The sequence below is a fragment of the Melitaea cinxia genome, chromosome 27 (genome assembly GCF_905220565.1).
Source record: "Melitaea cinxia chromosome 27, ilMelCinx1.1, whole genome shotgun sequence".
NCBI lineage: Eukaryota > Metazoa > Arthropoda > Insecta > Lepidoptera > Nymphalidae > Melitaea > Melitaea cinxia.
The window spans coordinates 2,629,466-2,655,267 of NC_059420.1; the positions used below are offsets into that span (position 1 = coordinate 2,629,466).

Below are 25,802 nucleotides of genomic sequence, written 5' to 3' on the forward strand. Positions count from 1 at the left end.
ATTTACCACACAAAAAGTTAGTAAAATATCACTCCCACGCGACTATTAAAAAATATATATATGATAAAATGGTCTATAATTAATTTAAGCATTATTTTTATTTATTTTTTAAAGTATTCTCAGTTCGTAGTAAAATTCTAATATATGTTATTATTACTGTTACACACATTTATTAAGACTTTTCTTTGTTAACAATTTTTGACAATATTTTGTTTATATTTCTTTTTTTTTTTAGGTATAACAGATATGGGAGCGAATAGTTCCAATTCATGATCAAAAATGCCGTTTATAGAACACAGGGAAAACTCTCCAACAATAATTACATAATACATACATAAAAACGTATAAATATAAGTAACGTCCGTCCAGCGGTCATTTAAATATTGACAGGCGATCCATTAATATCGCCGTAAGAAACTTACAATGGAGCTTTCCAGACCAATAAACAGGGATAGTTGATAAAACCACAAAGAATCCCACCCTTATTTGACACCATAATTTATGTATGTGTATTTAGCACATTATTCACATTATAAATGCTATGGAGCGTGACGATAACGGAACGCGGCCATAAGCTAAGATGGCGGGTATTGACAGTTGTTTTGGCGGGAGACGCCATCTTTTTTTACTATTTGTAAGATATATATTTTTATAATTAATAAGATTTGAATACTTATTTAAAACAAGCCAATAAGGGCTTGTGTGCTTTTTATAAAGCCTATCAGCCAAACTCAAGTGTACAACTCAATATGTATTTTTGATAGAATTTAAGAATTAAAAATAATTAGCAACAGCAACACCATTTCTTTGAATGTGATTTTATTTTTTTGTAATCACCCACCGAGTTGCATTGTGCAGATGAAATTTTTTTTTTGGATTAGAAGAAAACAAAATACTAAAGAAAGATTAACAAGTATGAAGACGTACATACTTGTTTCGTTTCGCGGTTTTTTTTTCTCCATAAAAACAAAAATCAATCGTAGAACTGCACGTACGTGTATAACTTTCCAACGTCAGCATGGAATCGGATAATAATTTTTTTCATATGAACACTATTTTTATTTTGGATATATATGTATATTTGCGAAAAAAAATGTATGAGTCGGACCACATCCTAGTGTTTCTAGGTAGTCTTAGGACTGCTGGTCTGAAATACAATTATCTTAAAAAACGTACGCCGAAACAAATATTTCATGTGATACAAAAATACATGGGCAACGAGCTCGTGGTTTATTATTATTTATTATTTTATTAAGATACATGAAAGTATATAAATTACAAGTATCACTAACAATAAGATGTCACATAAACTCATTCGAGTTTCACCGGACATTAGTGTTGTCGACCTTATCAGTAGGTACACATTCGACTTTATGTTGAAGTACATCATTCTACTATCAAATAATTTATTAATTATATAATAATCGTCACACATCAATCGGTTAAACGTTGTATGCCGATAGACCGACCAACCACTTAATTTAATACTGTAAAATTTTTTATTTAAATTTGAGTTTTGGTGTTATTGTATACCATTAATCAATTATTTTTATATATCTTTTTATGTTTTTTGTTGTGTCATATAATAAAAAAAGAGTAAATAAAAAGAAACGTTGATCGTTTGTTCAACATTAAAACATCACTATTATAACAGTGACTGTATCAGAAACGCAGACGACGTCGCTGGGATAATCTAGTATTAAAAAAATATGGTGCATGGAAATACATAAATATACTTAGTTATGAACTTAACGAAAATATAAAGAATATTATTACTTTACATCTTACTTTATACTTCATTAAAAGCAAGCGCCATCTTTTAACGACTCCACAAATGTATTAAAAAAAATAAACTATATTTATTAGTATATCATTGAAACCGATCTACGATTTAATCTGTGGCGTTGAATTAAAAGCGTACACGTCAAAATCGATTCTATTCCCGCGCTCCAAATATCAAAATGGCGTCGCGTTGACGTATTGTCTATGATATTTACCGCCAGGACCGTACTATGAATACTAATCCTATTACTATTATAAGTTCAAAACAACAGATATTTGTAACTTTTTAACGCAAAAAGTACTGAACTGCCTATGGAATAAATCTCATAAAACCTCATAAAACATGGACAAATGCAGACCAAATTCTCATAGATCTCATAGTCTCTCATAGCTCAGTATGAGAATTTAGTTTGCATTTGTCCAAGTTTTTATGAGGTTTTTAAGACTATTTCAATAGGGTGATTGCAATTAACTTGTTACGTAGATGATGATATAGAATAATAATACAAAAGTTACTCATATCTACTTCCCAAGGGAGCACAGAAACACAACATTACTTGAAAATAGTATTATTTGTCTGGGATCTTCTGTTTGGTTTAGGTACAATTGGCCACAGCAGGAAATATCCAGCTTAAAATCTGGAGCGGCCCGACTGGGTAGTACCTCGATCTTACACAAGATCACCGCTAAATAATATCGCTTTCAGACTTTATTACACTTTTAGCACTTGTCATTGGCAAAATCATCGGCGAAAAGCTGACGGAGCCATAGTCTTTAAAGAAGAAGAAGAACTATGCCGCTTTCAAGCAGTGTTGTGTTCCTATGGTGAGTGATGTGACCAGAGCTCCTGGCGGGCATTGAGATGGGGTCAGCAACGCGCTTGGGATATTTCTAACGTTGCGGGCGTGTATAGGCTACGGCAATCGCTTTCCAGCAGGTGAACCGTATGCTTGTTTGCCGACCTTGTTGTATTAAAAAAAAAAAACGAGTGTGCTGTAGTTTAACTTCTGCGCAATAGGATTGCACTGTGAGAAAGAGAGAGAGAGAGAGAAAAATGTGTGCTCGCACTTTTCTCTCTCTAGCTCCGTTTGCCTCGCCCAATCACACTTTTTGCGACGCTCTCAAAACGAATTTACCAGCTTACTCTCCAAGTCAAGGATGCGTAAAGAAGTTTTACTTCAAAACTTCTCCAGTCGAGTCGCTCCTGATTTTCAGTAAGATATTCCTACTGTGCCCTACTTCCACAAAGATTTCTTCTGAATCCAAAGAAAGAGAATCTTTAGCGTTGTCTTCTGTAAGGCTACATTTGTCCCTCAGTTGGGTTGCTCCAATTTTTTTAAACAACATATGTTGTTGTTGTTGCTACGCCCTAGCACAATAAAATAATTCCCTAGGCGTCTGTAGTCGACGTTTGATCCCTCTCTGTTACCCGCCACTACAAAAACGATTTCGAGCAATAAAGGCCTTAAACAGCTAAAATATTTTAAATGGACGGTTGTTTTTATCTACATCGAAAAGGACGAGCCGTGAAGATTTTTTTTTAATCTCTAGTTTTAATCAATGTTTTATTTATTAGATGTTTGAAGTTTCTTTTAGCGTATCATTAAAATTGGGACGACTATTATATTAGACTGTTCCATCGAACTTCGAAACGCTATATTCCTTATTTCGTCCAAGTATCGATTTTTCAATTTTATATGAAAAAACGTGGAGAGTGACACGAAATTGACGTTAAGGGCCGGTTGAACTATTTGTGGATAACGGTATTTGACGGATAACGATACAAATAGACTTTGACAGCAGGAGGTAGAATAGGCCAGTAGGACCTTATTCTCCTGAATAAATAAACTGCAAATTTAAGATTAATATGCGAATAGAATTATCTCGTAAGTATATAGAATTCGATGGTAAAAAAGAATAATAACTCAAAAAAAATTTACCGTCCGATACTGATTTACATCAAGTTTTTATTTTTTATGTTTTATATAACTAGGTCGGCAAACAAGCGTACAGCTCACATGATGGTAAGCGATTATCGTAACTTATAGAAGTCTGCAACATCCAAGCATCACAAGCGCGTTGCCGACCCCCAATTCCCCCCAGAAGCTCTGGTCACATTACTCACCAACAGGAAAACAACATTGCTTGAAAACAGTAATATTTAGCTGTGATCTTCTGTAAGGTATATCGGAAAAGTTAATGCTGGTATAAATAGTATACCAGCGTGTACTTTTGTGATACTAGTAGCAAGGGTCACTTTTGTATTAATTTTAGAATTGTATTGTTTTAATACATTATACTATGATTCATTTGATAGAACATTTTATTTTTAAAGTGATTGTTCTTTAGGCGCATGGGAGTAAAATTTTTATGGATGAAACGGCAACATTTTGATGAAACGGCAACGTTTTTGCCGATGGCGCTGGAACGGAAATCTGAAAGTTTAGATTTGTATAAATATAAAGGAGACTTTTATTTTGATAACACGGTCATCATTCTTAGGTAGTAAGCTCTCGTGTCAGACACTCGATTTTTTTTTTAAATTTTCTTTTATACAAAAGTATTATTCAATTCGGCGCAGTCGTACGGAAGTTATGCACGTACATACGTACCCGCTATTTATTTTTTATTATTCACTATCGACCTCTGTCCGTCCATATTTTTCACACGATAAATAATCAGCAACATATCATATACTGTACTGTGTGGCTACGGTACTAAAAAATATAGCCACCCCCTCTCTTCCCGTGGGTGTCGTAAGAGGCGACTAAGCGATAACACAGTTCCGCTACCACCTTGGGACTTAAAAAGCCGACCGGTGGCGGGATAACCATCCAACTGCTGGCTTTGAAATACACAGGCCGAAGACGGGCAGCAGCGTCTTCGGTGCGACAAAGCCAGCCCTGCTGTCACCAACCCGCCTGCCCAGCGTGGCGACTATGGGCAAAACCCATGAGTTCACGTTATTTTTGGCGTAAACTTGTGGAGGCCTATGTCCAGCAGTGGACTGTATAGGCTGTAATGATAATAATGATGATAATGATGATATCATATACTGAAACCTTCTCCGAAACACGTCGCATCTTATGGTATGAGTATTATTCCGATCAATTCAGTAGTTTTCGCAGTATAACCGAACGAAAAAAACCGGCTCTCCATTCATTAGTATAGATTAGAATGATTACTTTAAAAATTACTTTTCAATCTTTATTGTAAAATAATGTAGTATGTATATTATTGTGAATCTATAACAGGATTTTGAATGTTCTACGGAGTATAATAAGCAAGAAACTTTAAAGAAAAATATTAAAATAATAATTGTGTTTGCTCGCAAACGAAAAAAAAACCGACTTCAATTACATCAACTAGTAATACAACGTAGATCGACGAAAAAATAGTCAAGTAACAACGCGTTATCAAAGATTACTCAAAAAGCAGTTATCAGATCTCGATAAAATTTATATGTGACCACATGATAAACATCAGCTTTCGATTAAATTAAAAATTATCAAAATCGGTACACCCAGTAAAAAGTTATTGCAGATTTTCGAGAGTTTCCCTCGATTTGTCTAGGATCCCATCATCAGATCCTAGTTTGCTTATCATGGTACCAAACTAAGGATATCCCCTTTCCAACAAAAAAAGAATTATCTAAATCGGTACATCCAGTAGAAAGTTATGTGGTATAATACAACGTAGGTCGACGAAAAAAGCGTCAAGTAAAAACGCATTATTAGATATAACTCGAAAAGTAGTTGTTAGATCTCAAATAAATTTAAATGGGACCAATTGGCACACAAAACCTTTCGATTAAAACAAAATTTGTCGAAATCGGTCTACCCGGTCAAAAGTTCTGATGTAACATACATAAAAAAAAAAAAAAAAAAAAAAAAAAAAAAAAAAAAAAAAAAAAAAAAAATACAGTCGAATTGAGAACCTCCTCCTTTTTTGGAAGTCGGTTAAAAAATATTAAAATAAAAATAATCCCACAAATATTATACACCCAAAAAGGTCATATATATAATAAAGATGTAACGGGTCGCTGTCATTTAAGATATAGATAGAGAAAAAATAGTATTGGGGCCTTTATCAACACAAATAGTACCCAAAACCATGATTGTTTAAAATTTTTGTCCGTCTGTTTGTCTGTGCGTTTGTGCACACTAATTTCAGAAACGGCTTATCCGATTTCGATGTGGTATTTTACTAATATATAGTGGCAAGATTAGCTTAACATTATGCATTACTAATTTAAAGAATCACGGTGAAGATTTAAAGTCACTATTCCACTCGGACGAAGTCGCGAGCACAGGAAATATATATATCACAAGAACACAACACTACTTGAATGAGTATTACTTAGATCACAATCTTCTGTATGGTGGAAGTCCCCGGTTGGATCGGACCACTCGGGAATTTTGAACAATATAATTCCTGCCTACCCTCAATAACATGAGAAAAACTGAGTCAAACAACAAAATAAGTCTAAGTTTTGATTCTAATTCAGAGTCCGATTCCAAGTATCTTACTTGACCCTCTTACCCAGTTTTAGTGTTTATACGTTGTCAGTATACATATATTTTTTTATCATAAATATTGTCATACATAAAAAGTATGAAATCACTTTATTGCATCAATTAGTTTCCATAACTCGTAATCAGTGAGGCACAACAGACGGACGGACAAAATTTATAGGCACCAATTAGATGCTATGAGATGTTATCTGAGTTTTCGTGATTGTCGCTAGGTTCGACGTGGAGTGGAGTCGCTTGTGGATACAATTATTTAGGGCCCGTCTCTAATAAAGTTTCAGATAGTTATATAACGTAAAACGGTATCCAATGATGAAATAGTTCTGTTTTTTTTTTCTGTTTCATTATTAAGTGCTGTGATAAATTTTCGGATAGTTATCTGATGGATAAGTGTATTCGACGGACAGCTACCGATATACATACTTTTGTTCCATTAAACTTTAATTTATCTGTGAGATATTTCTATTCATAACCTACGAATCTTAAAGTTGTAGTAACCTACGGGATATTTGCAACGTTCTTGGTTCGATTACATCGACGTGAATTCAGCGTCTCATACACATATTCACAATTTTCTACTAGTAAAAGCACAGTTCTGTTTTGATAATTATTACAGTACTTATATATTTTTAATTAAAAGTAATTTAAGTACAGAAATAAAAATCATCTTAAGATTAGCTACTACGAAATGAGGTAGGACACAGCATGAAATATTCTGCTCAAAATCTGTAGCAGCCCGACTGGGGAAGTACCTCGACCTTACAGAAGATCACAGCTAAATAATATTGCTTTCAAGCAGTGTTGTGTTCCTGTGGTGAATAACGTAGAGAGCTCTTGGAGAGGGTCGGAGGGTGGGTAAGGTTGTCAACGCGCTTGTGATGCTTCGGGTGTTGCAGGCGTTTATAGGCTATGGTATTCGCTTACTATTAGATGAGCCATACGCTTGTTTGCCGACCCAGTTGTATAAAAAAAAAAGAAAAATGGCAGCTATAAATCCCCCTTTTGTAAATACAAATGTTAAACAAAACAATTGCAATAACATTTATAAGTAATTAAAACGTTTGAAGTGTGTAACATTTTTTGATAAAAAAATTGATGCAACGAAAATTATTATAACTACAAAATGATTAAAGATTTCCAATAATAAAATAACTAATTTACGTTTAAAAATATCTCCTAAAAACAATTACCTAATTTATTTTTAAAAGTCGGTTAATATTAAAAAACAATTAGTAACAGCTCAACGGATGTTCTTATCCCGTACCTATCTCGGCGACAGGGTGGTGATACTTTTTATTACATCTTGTTTTATTTCGGTAAGAAACATTTATTTCTATTTTTTTTTGTACCGCCATTCGTAACGACTCTATTAATGTGAGCGTGACTCTGTGGTCATTTTTGAAAATAGAACTTTTTTTTTTTTTCCCACAATGGTTGTGTGGCACAACGGTGTGACAACTTAGTCCATTATGATGGCCTGCAACACCAAGCGCGTTGCCGACTCTACCCCGACCCTCTACCTTCTCACACAGGATCACAATGCTAATTGAGAGCAGCGTTATTTACCTGTGATCTTCGTGAATTAAGAGGTCGATTACTGAGGTAGTGCGCAGCAGGAAATATACTGTTCAAAATCTGGACCAGCCCGACTGGGGAAGTACCTCGACCTTACAGGATATCGATCTAATATAACAATTAATAACAATCCAAGTACAAATATGTTCATCATCATCATCATCATCATCATTTCAGCCTATGACTGCTGGACATAGGCCTCCACAAGTTTGCACCAAAAATGTCGTGAACTCATGTCTTTTGCCCAAAATCACCACGCTGGGCAGGCGTGTTGGTGATCGCAGGGCTGGCTTTGTCACACCCGAGACACTGCTCGTCTTCGGCCTGTGTATTTTAAAGCCAGCAGTTGGATGGTTATCCCGCCATCGGTCGGGTTTTTAAGTTCCAAGGTGATAGTGGAACTGTGTTATCCCTTAGTCGCCTTTTACGATATCCACGGGTAGCTACATTCTTTACTGCCATAGCCACACAGCAGAGTATGTTGGTAACACTTATTCCATTCATTCACCTGTATATATTAAAATCGTTCAGTCAGTAATTTATAAAGTTGATCAGTCAGTCATCGTTCATTCATGTGCAGTAGTGTAATTTCTTAACATAATAAATCTAATCATCGAATAGTAAACACGTATATTTCTTTTCACCTAAATTGAAATGATATGTAAATTTTTATTTCGCCATACGGTGATTATACGAGTACTTAACGAACGGTAATTTACCAAGTGTCCAGCAACCTTAACTTAGTCACAAGATTTGCTTAACCCTAATGTCTCGGTAGACATTACCTTACTATGTTTGATCGCAAACGAAAAAAAAAAAAACCGACTTCTATTACATCGACAAGTAATACAACGTAAATAGACGAACGTGTATATACGGTCGTATATATGGACGAATGAGTAACCTCCTCTTTTTTTGAAGTCGGTTAAAAATAAAGCAATGTCTCTAGTGTAGACCGAGAGAAAAAAAAAAGGAGGAAAAAACTCTCGGTACGATTTCAACATTTAAAGTCATATTACAAGACAAAAAACGCAACAGTATGACTATGAAATGATCAGGACAAACACGAGACAGCCAATCGTGTGTGCCGAAATCATCACATGCCACCTGCTCACAATATTTGTAACTATATCTTTTTTCAGGGCGCATCATATACTGGTCGAGCTTTATTCAATCCCATGCCTTATCATCATAAATTATATATTTAAAAAATCATCCCCATAAAAGAACGCTTTAACAGTTAGGCACATCTGAGCCATATTCCAACAGAAAACTTTAAAGAAAAAAAAATTGCCGATTGCGAATTGCCGTTTCGCCATTAATAACACTTTTAGATTTTTATTTATAAATATAGATTTGAGAGACATCTTAAATTTTTACTCCATAAGAACCTTCTACAAAGTATTGTATTCTTTATTGCACTTAAAAAAAGAAAAAAGTAAAAATCATATTTGCAAATAAAGTTACAAAAAAAAAATTATTAGAAAATGTTCAGAAAAAAAATTAACAAGAATGGTCAACCGTCCCCGAAATCAAAATTAAAAAACAAAAAAACTTTATCTAAATAAATTCAAAAGGACCTTCGAATCTCAACTTCGAATCTTGCAAATTAACATATTAATCGTTTTTAAAAGTGAAACTACCGCCGATTCGGAATGTAGACTCTGCAGAAAAGAATCGGCAACTCTGTAATTACTCTTTAAAAAAAGTGTGTGTACTTATGTACGTACGTAAGAAGTTATACTTCATTGGCTAGCTAACTTCACGTTCCTAACATCTTCTTCGTTGACTAGCTGACTTCAAAGTGTCGGTTTTTTTCAACAATGTGCGCACGCATCGTAAAACTCATCATTTATCCCTAATAACTACATAACATTAGTTTTGTGAGATTAATTTTTTTTTATATATATACTAGCTGACTCGGCAAACGTTGTTTTGCCACTAAACGCTATTTAAAAATAGTGGTTGGTGGTAGAAGTGTGAAAAATTAGGGTTGTATGTATTTTTCAACACCAAATCATAATAAAAAAAAAAAAATTTATCAAAAAATGAAAAAAATATATTTAGGGGTTTAACTACCTTTAACATTTAGGAGGGTGAAAAATAGATGTTGTTCGATTCTCAGATCTATCCAATATGCACGCAAAATTTCATGAGAATCGGTCAAGCCGTTTCGAAGGACTTTAACTACAAAAACCGCGACACGAGAATTTGATATATTAGAAGATATATATATATATATATATATATATAAAGACAGATAAATTTAAAAATATATTAGGTAATTTTGGCCACTATGTTTTGAGTACAGGACTTATTTTATGTATTAATTTACTTATAAAAGAATTATATTAAATTTTAAAATAATTAAATTGCTAGTTTTTGTCAATACCTCGAAAAAGGTTATCGTACAAATCAGAATGTCATCTACGAAATGCATTTGCAGACATGTTTTGGACTTTGTAACATGTCACAAAAACATTTAGTGTAATTCTTATTAATAAGACACTAAAATTGTTGTCCAAGATTTCTAATTTACTTAATAGAATTAGGCACATTTATTTTTGATATTTAGCAAATGTATACAGATATGTCAACACACAAAGCAAGCAGACAAACATTTAAATACATGTACATTAAAAACATACAAACACACCAACAATTAAATAAACGCAAATCATGCATAATACAATAATTATAATAAATTTAACACACACATTTCAAAATATGCATATGTACATAAATAACTCTTATAATTCAATTTTATGATTATTGACTGGAAATGATTATATGTGGGGTCGGTTATACCCCAAGTAAACTGGTGTCAATTACACCCCTAATACCAAACGTATCGCAACTTCGTCTCGATTTCTATAAGTGATTCAGTATATAAATGGGGTCGATTATACCCCAAGTAATCTGGGGTCAGTTATACCCCAGCATCAAAATGTACCGTGACTTTGTTTCGATTTGTATATACGTTTAAAATTCAAATTACATTTTATATTTTACAAAAATAAAACCAATATAAAACATTACTGTTGAAAATTCCCGATTGCACTAAATATTAATTGATTGAAAGAATAAGTACTTTTTTAAAGGCTAATATTTATGTCTAAAAAGTTCGTCTATACTTTAGCTTCAATTTTGAAATTGAACACAACATGTTCGAAATTTAACAGTCCGTTAGCTTATAGTCCGTTATATTATAGGAACGTATCTTAAAAAATTTTATACGCAAGTCACATAATTATGAAGTTATGTCATTGCTAGTAATAACGACAGATCAAAATGGCGGCGACATAAATGGCGAGAATATTAAACTTATTGTCAGACATATTAGAGAACGCGTTTCATAAATTAATAGTCATCGTATTTTTTAAGGACTATTGTAGGCAAGCGACGCATTATTTATTTTTTTAATTTTATTTTTTTATTAATTGTTTGCTCTGGGGTAGTAGACTATTCGATTGATGTAGTGATAGTTTTTTTTTTATAAAATGTTTGTATTTTTTGTTGGTTAATAAGAGGAGCAATAACAAATTGGTTAACAACCAACCGCTTGGATATATAAAAAAAACGATTAAAGATTCCGAAAGACGCACACAGATAAATAAATTATAGATTATAGAATTAACTATTTTTAGTAATAAATGTCCAAAATGCAAATAAAAAATCATTCCTAAGTTAAAAGTAAAATCACTATTTTTTTAAATATGTAGACCATTGATTCTAAATACGAACCTTTCATCGCATCTGCAATGCATGAGGGTATTTACCCTCCAATTATATAGCCCAAACTTCTTCTCCATACCACCTATCCAGAACGGGCATCTGAGATCGTGGACCCTGCAGCATCTATCCGTCCTGGTGTAACCACCGAGCTGCGAATACCGGGTAGCAGAGTACCCCTTTCCACACCACTTAGTTCCCGGGACACGTAACAACTCCATTGCATCGCGTTTTTTTCTGTCAATTTTGATGTTTTTTTTTTATTTTATTTTTTAAAATGAACGCATCGACCTCTTTCAGACCACCGCGGTTTTATCGTAACGCTATAAACTGCCAACGCGTTCGTATATCAATTGTTTATGGTCTGTTTAAATGTCCGATTTAGTTATGATCCCTCAAGTCATCTGTCGTATTTGAATTTTATGCGTTTTTTTATGTTATATTACGTCAAGACGAATTATTTACAAATTTGTAACACGTGATCCGCTTATATATTAGTCACAAAAGCGTAGATAAATTCCGCGTATAAGCATCCCAAAAACCCTGATAAGCGTCCCGATGACATAAACCCCCAGCGACAAAACTCCCAAAAACCCCCCATGATCAAATTAGACAAACCTCCGGTCGCACTTACAGTGCGATATCGTGAACGGCCTAAAGTTGAACAAGCCGAACCTCCTCCTAAAAGCTCCGATGTTCATTCGGCAATTGTCGTGAGCTCTACAGCATCTATCTTCATTCCTGTCGCTGCCCAGTTCGTTGTAGCTCTCAGCCAACTGGCCAGCTCCACACCATTTGGTACCAGGCATTATAAAATTCTCCCTGAGCGACCTGCGCGACCTGTCATCCGTGTCTATGGTTAGAGGCGAGAGATTTGACAGGTGACGCCCGTTTGACAGCTGTCATGTATTAGCCGAGCGGCGTTTGACTGCTTCGAGCTTCCGGTTGTGTTTAAACCTGGCCGTTGTAAGATATTCCTATTAGATTTTTACGCATGCAGACATTTATGGACATTCTGAGAGTATAATATACATATAAACATTATGACCTTATTTTGAGAGTATATGTATTATGGCCTATGTTACTTTTTAATGATGTTACTGAATTTCAGAGTCTGTCAAACAAACAAATCTTCAAAATTTATAGCAGTGGTGACAAACAAGCGTATGGTAATGGTAAGTGATTACCATAGCCTACAACACCGACGGAAGTTTTCAATAATTTATCTATCTCTGGTTTTGCCTACTAGGGATAGATTTTTGACACAATTTGCATGGAGTTTGTGTCAAAATGAATTCCCTAGTAAGCAAATTCAGAAATTGATAGAGTATCGAAACTGGCTGTGAGAGCATTACAAGCGTAAGACCCTTTGAATATTTGGTCGTCTTCATGATTTACCCTTACAATGATATCGTAAACCTTTGAAGCATGCTTAGTTATTGGCTTTTGTATTCAATTATTTTCTAAAAGAAATTTCTTACAATTTCCGGCCAGGTTAATAGAAAGATAAATTCTCAAACTCTTTAATAAACCGACTTTCAAATAATAATAATTAATTAAAATTGAAATATAATTTACTATCGTAATAAAAACCTGAGCATTTGGATTGTAATTTAAAGAGTAGGTGTAGCTCCTATTTCTCCCCATAGCAAAGGGCTTTGGAGTTTAAGCTGATACTATATCAATTTTAATAGAGTTTGAAAATTTATCTCATACGTACTTTACTAAAAAAAATATTTTTGATAAAAACAGATTAAAAAAATATTTGAAGTTATTATTTAAATATCGTGATATTTCAATCAAATGGTATTTTGGAAGGAATGAGATACTTAAAATATTTTTTCAGTGGCAGTGAATGAAAAGAACGAAATAAGCGGTGATGAAGTTGAATGATGAATGAACGAAGTCTACGGAAACTTATTTATATATAATTTTAATAAATATATTTCTTTTGTCACACATTAAAAATATTTGTGTGAAGTGAACTGAATATTAAGAAAGCAAAACAAAACTAAAATAAAATACTTATAAATATTTAATATTATATGACTTAAAAAGTGTTTATTAATTTCAAAATTTATAATTCCGCATATCTAGATTTTATCGAAGGCTGAATGCCTTACGATTTTTTTTATAAAAATATATTCGACAAAAAAAGCAATACCATTTTTAAAATCGGAATTTATTTAAAACCGTTACGATTGTGAATTTAAATATGGTGCGTAGTGCGAAAGAGGTCGTTGCTGATGCACACAGATAAAGAAATATATCAGAGACAGTTTATTTTTTTTATAAAATGTGCAAAGGTACTGTAATGTAATGCCATCAAAAACTAACCTTGTAAGACTTGTATCGCTTACTTTATTCCTATTCTCCATCATATATGTCAATTCTTCGTGTCTCTCAAAGCATTCCGTTTTTAATCTGTCGTAATTTAACCAGTTTCCGACATCCGGTGGTAGTTGTTCGCCATCTTTTAACAATCGAAACGTCACGTTGCGGTAATGGCGGTAAAATTTTTCATCTTCGTAATCGTTAGGTCTTCCCTCTGTTAATCTATAGCTCTCTTCGTCTAGCGCTAGTTTTAGTTCTTTTCTTAGTGTTTTAAGGAAATTCCTAACTGTTTTTCCCTCTGTTATGTATTCACAGTCTTGTATGACTCCGTCTGGTGTGTATATCACTTGGACAAGATGGCGGCCGTCAGTCAGTTGACGGAGTTTTAAGCCGGATCTGTAACAAGGGTAATAGACAATTTATTTATTTTTACTAGTTTAAATTTCGAATATCCCTTATTTTAGTAGAAAGAAAACTATAGGTATTATTTATAAATTGATAAAATTGTAATATCGAGGTAGGGTAGTTTCAGATTTTCTACTCTAAACCTTGAGTAGTATTAGAGAAGATCAAAGCTATATAACACTGCTGTCAAGTAATATTGTGTTCCTGTTTGAGTAAGGCAGAGAGCTCCCGGACAGGGTCGAGGGTAGAGTCGGCAACGCGTTTGTGATGCTTCTGTCCTTGCAAACGTCTATAGACAACGGCAACTTTAGATCTGCAGTAGCAAAACTTCTTGTAAAAGCTAGAATTAGCCCAAAGCTGTGAAGGCTTACATTTTTTCAAGTATTTAGCGAAAATAATTACACTGTATATGTATTACATAATATACTGTATATGATCAAATTAAAATTTTTTAAATTCCTTGTGTAATAATTTCATTATATATCAAAAATACCTTAGATCATTTTAGAAATGAGCCACTACTATAACGATTTTTATCAACCAGAACCAACCCAAGTAAACTCGCTTACAGGTGAGAAAACTGCATCGAAATCGATCCGACTAAATGCCCATTTTAGGTAATAGTTAACTTATATACATAGTTACACTTTTTTTAATAAATAGACAGATATAAATATATAATACACCCCAGACTCGGCGCGGGAATCTAACGCAGTACTCCCGGAGCAGAATGCAGGTTAACTACTAACTGCGCAAACGAGCTAGTCAAGTTAGTTTTTGTATTGTGGATTAATAATGAAAAAAAAAACGGCTTCAATTACATCGACAAGCAATACAACGTAAGTAGACAAAAAATAGTCAAGTAAATACGCATTATCAAAGATTACTCAAAAAGTAGTCATCAGATCTAGATTAAATTTAAATAAAACAACATGACAAATAGAAGCTTTCGAATTAAATAAGAATCATCAAAATCGGTAAACCCAGTGAAAAGGTATACGGTTTAATACAACGTCGGGTGACGAAAAAGCAGTCAAGTAAAATACGCATTATTAGATATAACTCTAAAAGTACTTATCAGATCTCAATTAAATTTAAATGGGACCACATGACACGTAACACCTTTCCACGGTCCACCCAGTCAAAAGTTCTGATGCAACATACATGTCATAAATAAAATAAATAAAATGAATAGTTGTGTTTGCTCGCAAACGAAAAAAAAAACCGACTTCAATTACATCGACAAGTAATACAACGTGAATCGACGAAAAAATAGTCAAGTAACTACGCGTTATCAAAGATGACTCAAAAAGTGGTTATCAGATCTCAATAAAATTTATATGTGAACACATGATAAACATCGGCTTTCGATTAAATTAAAAATTATCAAAATCGGCACACCCAGTAAAAAGTTATTGTGGATTTTCGAGAGTTTCCCTCGATTTCTCTGGGATCCCATCATCAGATCCTGGTTTTCTTATCATGATACCAAACTAGAAATGTCTTCTTTCCAACAAAAAAAGAATTATCAAAATCTTACATCCAGTAGAAAGTTATGCGGTATAATACAACGTAAGTCGACGAAAAAAGCGTCAAGTAAAAACGCATTATTAGATATAACTCAAAAAGTAGTCGTTAGATCTAAAATAAATTTAAATGGAACAAAATGACACACACCACCTTTCGATTTAAAAAAAAATTGTCGAAATTGGTCCACCCAGTCAAAAGTTCTGAAGTAACATAGATAATAATTGTGTTTGCTCGCAAACGAAAAAAAAACCGACTTCAATTACATCGACGAGTAATACAACGTAGATCGACGAAAAAATAGTCAAGTAACAACGCGTTATCAAAAAGTAGTTATCAGATCTCGATAAAATTTATATGTGACCAAATGCTAAACATCAGCTTTCGATTAAATTAAAAATTATCGAAATCGGTACACCCAGTAAAAAGTTATTGCGAATTTTCGAGAGTTTCCCTCGATTTCTCTAGGGTCCCATCATCAGATCCTGGTTTCTTTATCATGGTACCAAACTATGGATATCCCCTTTCCAACAAAAAAAGAATTATCAAAATTGGTACATCCAGTAAAAAGTTATGCGGTATAATAAAACGTAGGTCGACGAAAAAAGCGTCAAGTAAAAACGCATTATTAGATATAACTCGAAAAATAGTTGTTAGATCTCAAATAAATTTAAATGGGACCAATTGACACAGACCACCTTTCGATTTAAAAAAAATTGTCGAAATCGGTCCACCCGGTCAAAAGTTCTGATGTAACATACAGTCGAATTGGGAACCTCCTCCTTTTTTGGAAGTCGGTTAAAAAATACAATCGAATTTTGGAAATCGGTTAAAAACTGTCGTTTCACTTTAAGATTCTCGAAACAAAACACCATCATTGTTATTTATTGAAAAATAATTTTACACACTTTAAAAAGAAGAAGGTTCTCAATTCGACTGCGCGTTTTTTTTATACGTTTCCTACCTCATAACTTTTACTGGGTGTACCGATTTTTGTTACTAAGCAACGCCTCTATCTTGTACATGACTTAATATATCTGATATTCCACCGACTTCAAAAAGAAGGAGGTTCTCGATTCGACTGCATGTTTTTTGTACGTCTGCTACATATAACTTCTGAGCTGATGCTTGTGTGGTCTGATTCTAAATTGATCGTGGTCTGATAAGTACGTTTGAAGTCGATTTTTCTTTTCTTTTGTGATCAAAGACAAATTGATCTTTACTAATATTATAAAACGCCGACGTAAACGCTGACGCCGCGTTGACGCAACGGTCACAGCACTGATTTGTGGCTATTGTGCTGGCGGTTGCGGCTTCGATCCCCGCACATGACAAACATTTGTATTGGCCATACATCTGTTTGCCGTGGTTTGGGTGTTTATGCAGTCCTTGTGGGTCTCCCCACCGTGCCTCGGAGAGCACGTTAAGCCGTCGGTCCCGGTTGTTATCATGTACACCTGATAGCGATCGTTACTCATAGTAGGGAATATATCCGCCAACCCGCATTGGAGCAGCGTGGTGGATTATGCTCTGATCCTTCTCCTACATGGGGAAAGAGGCCTATGCCCAGTAGTGGGATATTACAGGCTGAAGCGTATAATATTATAAAACTGATGAGTTTGTTTGTTTCAACGCGCTAATGTCAGGAACTACTTCTACTTCTTGTCGTCCATTTACCGAGGCTATATAAAATTTTAGTACGTTGATTCTTCAAATAAATGAGAGTGAGGCCGCGGGACACAGCTAGTTACCATGTAAAATTGTAGATGCACAAACATTCATTTGTTTTCCAGTAACGCCCTTATCGTGTTTATAACTTATGAAAAAGAAAGCCTTAATTAAAAATGTGTTTTATAATTAAGCGACTGCATCAAAAAGAATTTTAAGCCTTATTTATTTTATAAGCCATACATAGTGATTAAGTCGACTTAAAAATAATAACAATGATGCTTATACTCTAGGCGTTACGTTAACAGTTGACAACTTAATGAGTATTTTTATAACAGTCAGATCTAAGATTCAATGAGTGTATGATGAAACCTAAAAATCTATCACTATATTCGGCAGTGAGCACTAAACTTAAGATTTGATGGAGAAAGAAGAGAAACTCACCAGTAGAGCATCGAGTTTTATTTAAGAAATTCAACCTATTGTTCGTTGATTTTACACTCGAGAACTAAGTGTAGGAGTCCCTTTTCTCTCTCACATAGTGTACAGTTTGGATCGTCTCTTTTTTCCATGATAAAGTTAAACTTGTTAAGTTGGATGTGGTAAGTAGGGGTTCGGAAGCAAATTGTTAAATATTTTCTGTTGAGGTTTCGCGGGTGGTTCATCCACAATGGTTCTGTACCAGAGGCCTTTGTTTTGTGAGCACTCATTGAAATAAAATTTAAATTTAATATTATTGTCGTTTATTTTTATTTTTGGAAGATGGTAAGTATCATTATTACAGCCTATACAGTCCACTGCTGGACATAGGCCTCCACAAGTTCGCGCCAAAAATAACGTGAACTCATGTGTTTTGCCCATAGTCACCACGCTGGGCACGCGTGTTGGTGACTATAGAATATGTCTTTGGCCTGTGTAATTCAAAGCCAGCAGTTGGATGGTCATCCCGCCATCGGTCGGCTTTATAAGTTCCAAGGTGGTAGTGGAACTGTGTTGTCCCTTAGTCGCCTCTTACGACACCCACGGGAAGATAGGGGGTGGCTATATTCTTTGATAGGTATGATATAACTTGGTTCAACTTAAAACATAGGCTATATTTTATTTCAACATATATGTGTGACATGTTGTAACATGTTGTTGTGTTATAATAGTAATAATAATTATATTATATTATTATTACTATTATAACACAACAACAACCGACTACAGCAGGTAGCACGATAACAGCCGATTGTTGTAGCTAAATTATTTTTTCGATAAATATATATAGAAATAATACATACATAGATTTATAAATACAAATATTACACCCAGACTCAGGCGGGAATTTGTCACAGTTAATTGTTTATTGGGCAAAACACAAGAGTGTACGCCATTTTTGGCGCTAACTTGTGAAGGTCTATGTCTTATGTCTTATATCTGTATATATCTGTATAAACTTTTATCTGGTAGATACCGTTATCAGTCACCGATGTTTATCATCGACCAATGAAAATTAAACTATTTATATTTAATTATTCGTACAAATATAAGTAGAATAATCTAAGTTTCTCTATCCTAGTCTACCCTCGGTATATTAAAAGCTCCCTTATAAATAGTCACTAAATAAAACATAATGCGTTCCCTCGCAGTATCAACTGTCGCTATCAAACAAATTAGCGTGCCAATTTATCTATGTAAGGGCTGTTCACACAGAACGCGGTAATCGCATACTTTATTGAAGGATTTCGGTAAATAATAGCAGAGATTGTTAAGTGTTAAGTTTATTGCGTTTTACAATTTATAACACGTATACTATCTTCTACAAGTTGCATACAAGAGAAACAGAGAGACACATACAGCGGTACAAAAGGAAACTAACTACGGTTGCGTTCCATTACAACAATTATTTATTATACCGTATATTTTTTTTACTTCATTGCTGCGTTTCACAGATTAAAAAAATCTTCTGATTCTGAACGTCGTAATAATAAGAAGACCGAGTTAGAAAATTATAAAGCTCTCGATATTCTGGCGAAGTTACAGACGCAATGGTCGCGGGTTGAGCTCAGAGTGACCGTAAAAGTTTCAAAATCTTATACGTATTTACTTACGGCCAGTTTCAATATTGTATCAATCTATGAATTTGCTAACTAGAGATAGAATTTTGACGTAAGCTCCATACAAATCTATTGTTAGTAGTTGAAAAGAGAGATAAATAGATGAATGAAAACGGCCGTTAATATCTGTATTTTAGATAACATCCAACTAATGTTTATTTTTAAATATAGATAGCGTTGGTTCCAAATCGCACGGTTTCGCCCTCAGTGTGGCGATTCCCTTACCGCCTGGAGAAACGCCGTTGCAGTCCGGGAATGTGTTCACTTGATTCTTATTAATTTTAACGTCATAATTCCGTTTGATGTTCTCTGATATTCCGTGTTGTAGGATTTAGATATTTTAGTACAGATATAGATTTGCGTATATTTTTTTGTACATTTTGACTATCCCTTATGCACGTTGGCTGGTATTAACTATCAGATTAAAGTTTATGATATATTTTTTTAACTATCAAACTCCATTTTATCTGCCTCACATTCATAGCCTGTAAATTCAGAACGTTGCTAAGAATCAAAGCCTATAAAGAAACTGTTTAGTCTCCTGCTGATAAATCTTACCAGTATCTTATGTGGGAAATAAAATTTATCAGAAGGTATCTTTCAGTTTAACGACATGTTGGCGCAGTAGTTTATGTATGTATGTATTGTAATATAAAAATTCAATAAGCAATTCTCCATTCACCATCAAGAAAAATGCATCAAAATTTAAGTAACAAAACCGCTAGGGACATACTCGTAATAATAATAAATATACATCAAAGTATAATTACATTAAATTAATTGTTCAATGAATCGAGTATTAGGGTACGTAAAGTGCTGTAGGGATGAGTGTAATTGGGTTAAGGGATGCAAACATTAGGGTCGGTGTCTTTATAACATATCTTTGACAATTGTTAATAGATAGGGTACGTAATATTTTTTTATTGTTATATAATTGTATTTACAAATTAGTTGTGCTTTTATTGATGTTCGGTCTATTACCAAACACTTGAGTGTTTCTAAGGACCGAAACAATATCGTACACGCATGGCGTCGACCTTAATAAATAAGGTCAACGTGCCGCTTTTATAAATGCAAATAACACCCAAAACAATGATTGTTACAATTTTTAACCGACTTCCAAAAAAGGAGGAGGTTCTCAATTCGACTGTATTTTTTTTTATGTATGTTACATCAGAACTTTTGACTGGGTGGAGCGATTTCGACAAATTTTCTTTTAATCGAAAGGTGGTGTGTGCCAATTGGTCCCATTTAAATTTATTTGAGATCTAACAACTACTTTTCGAGCTATATCTAATAATGCGTTTTTACTTGACGCTTTTTTCGTCGACCTACGTTGTATTATACCGCATAACTTTCTACTGGATGTACCGATTTTGGTAATTCTTTTTTTGTTGGAAAGGAGATATCCATAGTTTGGTATCATGATAAGGAAACCAGGATCTGATGATGGGATCCCAGAGAAATTGATGGAAATTCTTGAAAATCCGCAATAACTTTTTACTGGGTGTACCGATTTTGATAATTCTTTTTTGTTGGAAAGAATATATCCTTAGTTTAGTACCATGATAAGGAAACCAGGATCTGATAATGGAATCTCAGAGAAATCGAGGGAACTTCTTGAAAATCCGCAATAACTTTTTGCTGGGTGTACCGATTTTAATAATTTTTAATTTAATCGAAAGCTGATGTTTGTCATGTGGTCACATATAAATTTCATCGAGATCTGATAACTACTTTTTGAGTAATCTTTGATAACGCGTCGTTACTTGACTATTTTTTCGTCGATCTACGTTGTTTCATGACGGTGTGCGCACGCATCGTAAACAATTTACTCTCATAATTTTTTCCTACCGCGCCAAAAGAAGTATAACTTCATTAAAAATCCTTCGAATAGTCAATTACTATTTATTTATTTATTATTATAATAATTAAAACGGTTTACACCAGTTACATTAATTGCTAAGAGAAACATAAAATATAAACATAAACACAGCAATCAGATAAGTATACAACAAATAGTACTAAAAGAATAAAACAAAATTGAAAAAGAAAAATACAACAATCAATACAACAATTATGCAGCGTTCACAAAACTTCATGCATACAGATAGTAACGAGTACCTATTTTGTAAGTTATTTAATATTTGATAGTATTTTTGTAAATAAAATAGAAATATTTTAAAATAAAAAAAATCGATTATTTTACAAAATAAACGAATAAACAATACAATACAACGAGTCGGTAAATTTTTCCGTGTTGCGAACGGCAGCCGGACACACCTACTCTAGAATTTTTATTTATATATATATTTTTATCGTATTAACTATTTAATTCGAAATACAATTTAGTTAAGTCATAACTAATAATGATAAAAAACGTGTGCTCTAGACCACGCGACTGAAGTAAAACTTCTTTAGCTCCATCTAACTTATATGCATTCTCACCTTTCGTTCGCCTCGCCCGATCACACTTTTCGAAACGCTCCCGTCACGCATTACTGCCGCTTACTTCCCAAGTCAAGCTTGCGTAAAGAAGTTTTACTTGAAATAAAGATTATAAAAACTTCTTCAATATACAAAGTTAATTGGTACGAGCAGTTTGTAAGTGAAAAAGTGTATTCTAAGTATTCATGTTGGTATTAAGGATGCTATTTCTAACGCTTAAGAACGTTAGAGACAGCTACAAAAATTCTCAAAAACTACTGAACCGATTTGCCTCAACCAAGTCAGTCAGAGTATATGTAATACGCAACTTTGCTAACGTTAGCGCGATTTAAATGCAATCAGCGCCATCTAGTATCGCGTGGCTGAACTACGCATGGTAACAAGATCTAAGAAATAATTTGTTTATTTAATATTCATTTTAGAATTTAAATTACTTTAATTGCTTTATTTTATGTATTTCGTGTGTCGTAGGTATCGTGTTAATTTTTATGTTTTATAATTACATTTGTAAGAGGTATTTAATATTTATTTAGTGAATGTTTTATATTTCAATGTCAGACTTGTTTGAACATTTGTTTCTTTTTTATATTGGTATTTATTTTAATGATTTTGTATAGCATATAAGTAATATATGATTATTTTGAATAGCGCATACATTTTTGTACTATTTGCAAATTTTAACAGAGTACTTCTCAAATGTTGCGTTTTTTATTATGTAGTTTTATTAAATAACATTATTATAACATTATTTTCGTTCGTCTTACTTAATTTTATCAAACATTCTAAGAATTTATATGTATTAATTTATTTCTATTGAACACATTGAAAATATAAAGATATACCTATAAAATAGTTTTAATTAAAATTTAATTATTTTGCGTATTTATATAATACACTAGTATTCCGCCCCGGCTTTGCAGGAGTATTTAACAAAAATTTCAAAATATTTTTTTTACCCTAATTTTTTTGAATATATTGTGTGGCCTAACATGTCACCCGCGGATAGTCTAGCTTCCCAACTGTGAAAGAATTTTTCAAATCGGTTCAGTAGTTTCGGAGCCTATTTCAATGCAAACAAACAAATAATCAAATCTTTCCTCTTTATTATATTAGTATCTAGATATAGTTTCTCATAAATAAATAAATAAATATCATATAATATACACACACGGTCGTCTGTTCCTATGGTAAGCAACTTAATGCTTGTGTTTACAGGTAACAGCCGACTGTTATAATTTTTTTTTTTTTGATAAACATACATAGAAATAATACATATATATATAAATACAAATATTATATTACACCCAGACTAAGGCGGGAATTGAACCCGAAACCCGCAAAATAGAAAGCAGGGCCACTACAAACTGCACCAACGGGCTGATCAAACTTATATTTCAATATGTGTTTTATTGGCTATTTTGTACTTATTACACAAGTTTATATATTTTTTACATTTATAATGTCAATTCTTAATATAAAGATTTAAATTTACTGAAACAGTATTTATACACACACAAAGTAAAATATTAAAATACTAGCGACCCGCCTCGGTTTCGCACGCTTGCAGAAACTCTCAGTGTTCCTCAACTATATTATGCATGCTGTATACATATAAACCTTCCTCTGGAATCACTCTATTTACTAAAGAAAACCGCATCAAAATCCGTTGCGTAGTTTTAAAGATCTAAGCATACAGACAGCGGGAAGCGACTTTGTTTTATACTATGAAATGTTGATAGTTTATAAATTTTTTTGGCATTTATTTTTCATTATATACATATAAAAACTGAGGAGAAAAAGCACAACTTAATGTTAAATGGTTACAACATTAGCAATATTATTATCTTCTTTCTTTTAATATATATAAATCTCGTGTCACAATGTTTGTCCGCGATGAACTCTTAAACTACTTAACCGATTTTAATCAAATTTGCACACCGTGTGCAGTTTGATCCAACTTGAAAGATAGGGTATATTTTTTTTCTAATGTTTACGCGAATTTTACTCATTTAATGAAACAACTTTTTTCGGATTTTATCGCGGTCCCCCCGTGACCATGGTTGCTGTAAAGTATCCGAAACGTCGGGAATCAAAAGATAATAATAAACCGCGATAAAATCCGAAAAAAGTTGTTTCATTAAAAGGGTATATTTTGTTTTGATATATGTAATTATTATATTTAAGAAAAAAAATAAGGCGATAGGAAGATTGCCAGGTCAGCTAGTAATATTATAGATTATAATTTCATTTTAGATAGAATTTTAGTATTGATTTTGTTTTTAGTGTTAATTATTGTAATTTTGATTGAATTTTAGTATTTATTTTAATTTTTAATTTTAATTATTGTAATATTGATTGGATTTTAGTATTTTTGGTGATGATTTTAATTTTGGATATGATTGATTGAATTTGATTGGATTTTGATTTAGTATAATTTGTTTTGTCACAATTATTGAAACTAACATAGTTAAGAAAAAAAATGTGACTAACAAAAATATGGACATACGTCTGAAATAAATTATTATTATTATTATACTCGAGAAGTAGCGGGACTTTAGACAAAAAATTGTCTATCTGTACACTCGACGCTTGAAATTCTTTAAATTATAGCGCTCAGGGAAAATTTATACAAGAAGGTCATTCAATTTCAAGTGTTTACATGGAAAAAATGAGTAAAAAATGAATAGGCCAAGTCATAGATTATACACTTCTATACTGATAGGCCAAGTGTTAAGGATAAAACGTATTCACACATATATGAGTCACATTTTTGAAGTGAAACTTCCTTAGAATCGTGATTTGCAACTCGATGAAACGAAAACACGTCACGATAAGTAACAAACACATATATGAGAGAATTTGATAGGATACATTACACAATATTTTATATTGTCCGTAAAAAAATCTCTAGTAGACTACTTTTCAGAAGTTTCACTTCTGTCGTGTGTGAATTGCAGACACATTTTTCTTATTTTAGATAATATTAGATTAAAGTTAGAAATTTGTTTAATTTTCTAAACAGAATTGTTTTTAGCCTAGCTAATTTTTTTTTTTTTTAAAGTATGTGTACTTATACGCACTATTACGCACGTAAAAAGTTATTCTTCTTCATTGGCTAGCTAACTTCTTCTTTGTTGACTAGCTATCATCAGGGTGTCAGTTTTTTTAATTCGTCAAACAAACCTCATCGCCCTTCTCCCTCTAACGTCGGTTAACGAAATAATTTTAAACAAAGTGTGCGACCGCGGTCCAGCTAATCTTTATTGCGACGCTAGACGCTCAGACAGATTGTGGGGAACACACTCTCGTTCCGAATTCACGGACCACGGTTGCTTTAAGTAGGAGTTAGAGACGCTTGCGTGGAGAAAAAATAAAAAAAGACATTAGAATTGTTTTAACGCTTTTGACAGTTTCTCATTTTTAAGTTACGTAATAGATTAAAAATACCTATTATTCGGATAAATAAGCAGAGTTTACATTACGTTCATGTAAAAATAAAATATTATGAAAAGATAAGCATTTGCTTGTCACCAGCGTTGTTTTAGAGCGCTTTTTTGACAGTTTTTTTTTTCAATTTAATTTTCTTTGACAATCTTTAATTAACATTTTTTGTAATAGACAGTATAAGTATATTAAGTATATAGTTAGGAAAAGAAGTGTTCAAGAGACGTTTGCGTGGAAAAAATAAATAAAAAAGGGA

General features: G+C 33.1%; 1 protein-coding gene across 1 annotated transcript in view; it reads right to left on the reverse strand.

Moving 5' to 3' along the window:
- LOC123666818 overlaps window positions 1-25,802 on the reverse strand; it is a 124,987-nt gene that overhangs the window by 17,650 nt on the left and 81,535 nt on the right. Inside the window, exons 3-5 of the mRNA XM_045600843.1 lie at window positions 13,959-14,351; window positions 12,240-12,461; window positions 11,634-11,858 (exon numbers count right to left, since the gene is read on the reverse strand). Of these exons, the coding sequence (XP_045456799.1) occupies window positions 11,634-11,858; window positions 12,240-12,461; window positions 13,959-14,351 (840 nt within the window). The remainder of the gene's footprint in view (window positions 1-11,633; window positions 11,859-12,239; window positions 12,462-13,958; window positions 14,352-25,802) is intronic.